This window comes from Ctenocephalides felis, unplaced genomic scaffold (assembly GCF_003426905.1).
Source record: "Ctenocephalides felis isolate EL2017-DRISC unplaced genomic scaffold, ASM342690v1 CF-g0.4_SCAFFOLD_01886, whole genome shotgun sequence".
NCBI lineage: Eukaryota > Metazoa > Arthropoda > Insecta > Siphonaptera > Pulicidae > Ctenocephalides > Ctenocephalides felis.
In genome coordinates, this window is record NW_020538040.1 from 38,195,815 (window position 1) to 38,202,864 (window position 7,050).

The 7,050-nt window shown below is 26.5% G+C and overlaps 1 protein-coding gene across 1 annotated transcript; it reads right to left on the minus strand.

Annotated features, from left to right (window-relative positions):
- Positions 1-549: 549 nt before the first annotated feature.
- LOC113377271 (Golgi phosphoprotein 3 homolog sauron) lies at positions 550-3,686 on the minus strand. The gene is made up of 4 exons (XM_026617526.1): positions 3,344-3,686; positions 1,477-1,723; positions 1,236-1,411; positions 550-1,163 (listed from the first exon to the last, which is right to left on the minus strand). Exons 1-4 carry the CDS (start codon positions 3,527-3,529, stop codon positions 915-917), a joined length of 858 nt encoding a protein of 285 aa, XP_026473311.1. The 5' UTR covers positions 3,530-3,686; the 3' UTR covers positions 550-914.
- Between the last annotated feature and the right edge of the window lie 3,364 nt (positions 3,687-7,050).

Genomic DNA, 7,050 nt, shown 5'->3' on the forward strand with positions numbered 1-7,050 from the left:
GCGTCACTGTCACTGTCACTAGCACTCTTTCTATAGATATGAACCAGTCACAGCTGTTTATCAATTAAATGGGCATAAATAATAAAATTTATACAAATATCATCCTAATTGAATTACAAGAGGAACAAATTCAATCATTTCAGGTTAGGCAGACAGATTGTTCTTATAAAAATATCAAAGCAAATGAAATATGCATTTAAAAAAAACAATTTACTGTACACAGCTACTTTATGAACTATTTGATATAATAGATCAACAAAATCGTATTTAATATAATAACATATTCAGTTAGAGCAAAGTTTTGGAGATGCGTGCAAATTTATAAATTCATTTTGCAGTTCAAATATTTTACAAAAATAGAAATATATTTTTAGATCATCTTTCTATAATATTATAAAGTATATTGCATATCTTAATATGTAAAAATTTAACTGAATCTATTAAATTTATTATAAAATTAGTAATAAGATAAATTCAAGTTACAATCTATCTCTAAACTGGTCAATAATAATTGAATTTCTGCTGTCTGTAAAATTTGTTTCTAAAGAGTTCTAAAGTGCAAACTATTTTTAAATAACCATTTTTTATACATAAAATAAAAATTTGATCAATAACTCAATTAGCTATGTTTCCAAGTGTCAATTTAAATTAATCTAGTGCAAAAGCCAATGATCAAAATACCATTAAATTATGTGCAATGGCTTCATTTACAATCATCTGTTCTTACTTGAATTTTATTCTTAGGGGGTAATTATTATTCTATGAAACTATGATACAAAATTTACATTCAATATAACTTTACCAATAAAATAATATTGGTTTTATATATTTATTTTTATTTTAAAATATCTGCCCATACCACAACTTCTCTAACATGTTGTAACCTTCTCTTAATGGTCATGTTAATCTACCTTTTACTTAGTGAATGCAGCAAATACTGCCCACAAAACTTCACAAGTATTGTTTTTCAGGGACTCTTGCTCAAAATCCAGATCTAATAGCTCCCTCACTCTTTTCATTGCTAATTCATAGTCATCATCATTTAAGGGAGCAAAAGCATTCTCAAGAACATCAGACGCGTGAGCTAGAAAGATTAAAGCCAACATCCTCTTATCCATACGTTGAGCATCATTCACCCATTTAGAAAGTACTGCATCTTGAATCTATACAAGTAAAATTATAAGAAACAACAAATTCAGAATTAAAATCATTATAGAACGTGAAGATGCACAGACCTTTTTTACAAGTCGGCATTTTGTCACATTGTCAGTTAATGGGTGGGTTGTCATATCAAATAGCAAGAAATTTTGCTTTTCCGTAGTCAGTACTCCCTTCTCAACCAAGTTTTTTGCTAAACGCTCTCGCACATTTTTCAACTGATAGCGTAGCTTCAAAGGATTCCATGTTTCACCTTTCACAATAAATATTTTACAACATTGCCAAACAGTTCTAAAATTTAATAATACTATAACCTACCACTGAGGTACTCGATCCAGCTTTGAACCGACTCAGGAGGATCTGTATCTTTCAAATGTTTCAGTGCTTCATCTAGTAAAACATCACCAGTTGGGGTGTCACTCCTAAGTATTAATTTTCTTGAAAGTAAACCACGTCTCCTCATACCAGCAGTTTCCAATTCCACACGTCCACGTAGGCCTAATTCTATTAATATGCATCCTCTAAGACCACTTGAAATGCAATCATTCCAGAATGAGGTATAACCCTAAGCAGAAATAATTTAAACTATATATATATATATATATATATATATATATATATATCAATGAAAAATTCACACCATTTTAATACAAATTTAGATAATCAAATTACTGAATAAAATATTAAAATATGCTTCATTGCGCAAACACTCAATGCAACAATAAGGTAAACCCTTGTGGGTGCATACCAGTTTGCAAAATAACAGGTTATGATATTTTTTAAAATGTAGCAGTATCTTTGTTACAGTCAACATTTTGTAATATCTCTGCGGAATAACAAGTTAAGATATCTTTCAAAACGTGGCAGTAACTTTGTTAAATGTGCAGTCAACATTCGGTAATATCTCTGCAAAATAACAAGTTAAGACGTCTTTCAAAATGTAGCAGTAACTTTGTTACATGTGCAGTCAAAATTTGGTAATATATCTGCAATGCTATATGCTAACAGCTAATATATTATTGCTATCAGCTAATATATTATTTCAACAAAATTATTGGAAAAATTTCCATTGTAAGATGTGCACTCTTTATATGATCAATCAAAAAACAATTTTTAATTAATATACCATCATGATATTATTTATTAGACCAGTTTCCCAGTAATTATATCTGAATCTAATAACTCATGATAATTAACCAAAAGAAATTTATGTACATGTGAAATAATACTTTATTTATGAAAAATAATAAAATTGATTCGAATACAGAACACCATTGTAATACAAAAATTTATTTGGGACATTTATTAATATCCCAAGACAACATGGATAAATTTTGAGAAAATGAAGTGTATTAAAAGATGCATAATAAATTAAAAAAATATATAGGAAGATTTTGCAGCATAACATAAAAAATTGTGAACAAAGGTTTGATCAATGATTAGGAAGAAACAATTTTTAAATAATATATCATAAAGATGCATAATAACCCAGCTGCTCAGTAACAATGTCTGAATCAAATAATTCATGGGAAGTTTCCCAAGAAAATGTCTAATAAACCAAAAATATTATTATGAAATATTTTGGACACATCAGCATATCGTAAAAAAAGTGCATATTCAGCACTAATCTATGAATCCTTTAACATAAATAAGACTGAAAATGGTATTGCTGACTTTAAAATCAGCTTACCAGATTATTATCATTATTGAATTGTCTTCGCTTAAATGTTTTGCTAACTTTTAAATCATGCAGTACTAAAATTGATCATATTGACAAACATTTAAAAATTCCATATGATCAAAATTACATAATTTACTGCAATTATTTTAATTGTACATAAGCACACATAATATTGTATATGTACCTTTCACTTATTAAAACTATTAACATAGCACTTATATAATTTCTTTTGTAGAACTTCCTATAGGACAAATTAACAATTCAAGGGAACAATGCCTCAATTATTATCTTATAAGCTACGTTTTATATATCAGTAAACAGGAGGCCTACGTTATCTTGAATATTAATAAATCGGCATATAAAATTTATAATCTACGAGTAAACATTTCAAGAGCATGTTACTACATGAATTATAGAGATGTGTGTTGGTGAATGAAATAGAATTTTTATCTATAACAGCAGGATGTGCTCACACAGGATGTCAAGACTCTTGCAACAACTAACCTCTTTATCTTTTAATCCTAGAAGTAGAACTTCTTCCATAAGAGTCAAACGAGTCTCCTTCGAGTCTCCATCATCTGCGTCATCTCTATCATTTTTTTTATCGTCAAAATCCGTAGAATCTTTAGCCACTCCTTCACTGTCGCGAATCACATTTTTACGTTGCACCAAACCGTCACTTCGATGCATTGTTTTAAGTAAATTAGAACTTCAATTTTAATATCACAACATACAAATCACTCGGGTCAACAGGATATTCGATACAACAAAAGTATTTTTTAAAAACAAAAGAATCATTCATTTAGTGTCATATGTTGACGTTTCTACGTTAGACATTTACATTGAAAACATGGCGACCAGGCACGTAACCAAAATAATGCATGGACTTACAGAACGAAGCTCAACGCAAGCATCCAACACCCGAAAAAAAACCGTGGCAATTACAAATTTGAAATGTACGTCTGGTACTGCGAAATTTAAATTTGAATGCAACTAATAAATTGTGACTATCCTAATGAATTACAACAAGTGAATTGTGATTTTATTTATGGCCTATTCAGAATATGGTTTAATTCAAACATAAAACAAATCCAATTCAATTATTTCCAATCATAATACTTTTGATATAAAATAAAATGCTTAGGTACCTATATTTATCATTTTTATATTTATACTAGCAAAATTGTGTGTTTTTTATATATTTGTATATATTATACATTTTTTTTGCGAGTTATTCTTGAGTTAAGAAATACTATAAGAAAATTGAAGACAAAGAAGACTCAAGAGTTATTTATAAAGTTATTTTAATTATAATAGATATTATATTAATGAAATATATATGAAATGTATATATAAAATATGAAAACTGTTTTTCATAATCTCTCATACCAGGCACCTCTGTCTGACTGAGATGTAAAAATAATGTATATGTAAATAAATAAATAATAATAATAATATTATTATTATTTATTTATTTTGTATAACAGACAAATCGATTTTGGATTGAGTAGGGGAACTATATGTAACATGGGTAACTAGTAACAGGCGTTTTTCAATAGAATCTTAAAAGATATTAAAATATTTTTTGTCTCGATTGGACATGAAAACCTTCCAGCATAAGCATTGTCATAGCAACTGTCCCGTAAGCCGATGCAATAAACAGAACTGTGCAGGTCCGTCATTTTTGACTGGTAATATAAAATTGAACAATCATAAAAATTCGGTCGAAGTTATTATTATTGACTAATTTTAAATTTTATATATCTTATTTTGTTTCAAATTCATCAATTTTTGATAATACCTTATGTCTGTTAAATAGTTATCATCATTAATGTAAAAAATCACACCTGGGGTTAGTTGAAACAAAACCTTGGGGCTAGTTGTAACATATCAGAATTATATATAGATTCAAGTGAAGAAAATTGGATGGAATATATAGTTTTTAAAATAAATTGTTTTACAGGAGACACTATATCTTTATGATGAAAAACTATATTATAAGAGACATTACATATTTTATTTGTAATAATTACAGTTTGCGTTGATTTATGAAAAGAATTATTTGAAAGCAAGTCAATTTTCTTAAAAATAAGTAAAGAATAAATTATCAGAGATATTATTGTCGTTTTTTTGTTGTCACTGCTTGCCTCGGTAGACGTTACAACTAGCCCTGTTTAATTGTGAAATAATTGTAGAATGGACTGTTGTGGAATTATTTTTACTAGATTTGATAGAGAAATTATTACAACAATTATTCATCTTTATTCTGTAGAAATATAATCAGTGGATCTCAAGATATGTTAATTTAAAATAAAAACAAACTGTTACAACCAGCCCCAAGATCTCCTATATGATATTAAGGTGTTAAAACGAAGATCAAATCCTTAAACTGTGGACAACTCGCATTTGATGGCGCAACCACCATTAAGCAAAATTGTTAATTATAAAAATATAAAAAAATTAACTATTAGCGATTTTTGAGTTCATTTTTTTAAATAATTGGGTCATTCTTTTACAAATCAGATTTTGGGGAAAATAAAATGTAACATTTTACAATTGTCTGAATTTTTTTACGAATTTTATACATTTCAGGATTTTGCTGAATAAAAATTTTCACGTAAATTCAACTATGGGTTTGCTCAATTTTCATGAACTTCCTCTGCGTTAAATTAATTATCTCCAGTTGTGTTGATCAGATCAGTATTGGCTTTTTTCATTATACTCATCTCGGAGTCAACTTTGAAATATTTTAAAAACAAATCTGTTTTTTTATTAACTATATTACAGCATTAATACAGTTTTATTAACCATAATAACATTTAATTGTGTGTTATAGGTTTTACCTACCCTTTCTCCAACTTGAGTCTATTAAAAAAATCGTTTTTTCTACTAAAATTCTTTTCACAATTACTTGTAATATCTTAAATATATTTATTAAATAAAATAATTGTTTATAAACATAGGTGAGTATACATTTCTGAATATATTATATTCACCCAACACAAAAAGAACTAACATAAGATTCAGCAAATTTTTGGGGATTAACATTTTTTTCCATATAAAGTAGTATAATGTTGTAATAAACGAAATTCTTCTTCCATATTTTAAAATAGTTACTAAAATATTATTTATCATTAAAACAATACAGATTTTTTTTAATATTAAATTTATCTATTTTCCTTTTCTAGTACTTTGATAAAATATGCTTCAATAACTATTTTTTTTGTTATATTTTTTATTTTTACTTTTGCTTTTTATGTTTTGCCCCATTATTAAATAATTGCTCAAAGTGTTTTTGTTCTAGTCAATTCGATTATCCATAATTATATTATTCTTGTATTATATTTGTATTATAGTCATTTTGAACTGAATTATATTGTTATTAATATTTCTTACAATAGGCTGTTATTTTCAAAGGTTCTTAGTAATGCTATCAGCGAATACTAATAGATATTATAATTAATTAATTATTCCCAATAAACACAAACAATTATTAGAATAATTAATTATGTGTTTTATCAACAGTTCAAAATTTCTGACAAACTAGCTACTAATATTTTCATGAATATGTTTTACACTGAATACAAAACATATGTATAAGTATGTATATTATATTGAATTTGATCACATGTATTAACAGAGTCTAATAATCGGGCGTAACATATCAATGAAAATATTGACAAAATTAATATTTGGACTGATATCTGATTTTTTTTAATTTTATATATTTATGCATATATAATATAATACTACATCAGCATTGCAATTATTATGACATTTATAAATAATATTTTATTAGATATAATATAATAGTAGTAAGATATTAAAACAGTATACACTATATATACACTGCCTACGTGTTTTACATGTTTTCGATTTCAATTACTTTATATAAATATTTTTACTTTAAATATTGCTATTTCTACAATTATAAAAAAATATTATAATTTTATTATGTGAATATAAAAGTACTCGATTAATTTTGTAAATTTTTATAAAAAAAGGATTGAAATGTTGGTTTTCATACGGATTCAAATTTTAATCAGGTGGATTTTAATAAAAGCCGCAACTACGCGTGGCAGGGTATGCTAGTATATATATATATATATATATATATATATATATCTGCATGCATGTGTATTGAATTATTCTTATCAAATATTTTTAAAAATTTATAAACTGAAACTATGATTTTGTCTCAAATTTCAAAT

What these genes read in the sequence shown, in the direction of transcription:
- LOC113377271 (XM_026617526.1), bottom strand. Translation starts at nt 3,529, where the DNA reads ATGCATCGAAGTGACGGTTTGGTGCAACGTAAAAATGTGATTCGCGAC. An exon ending in TAGGATTAAAAGATAAAGAG is followed by an intron (nt 1,724 to 3,343) that starts GTTAGTTGTTGC and finishes ATTTCTGCTTAG; the next exon opens with GGTTATACCTCATTCTGGAA. An exon ending in AATGCCGACTTGTAAAAAAG is followed by an intron (nt 1,164 to 1,235) that starts GTCTGTGCATCT and finishes TTACTTGTATAG; the next exon opens with ATTCAAGATGCAGTACTTTC.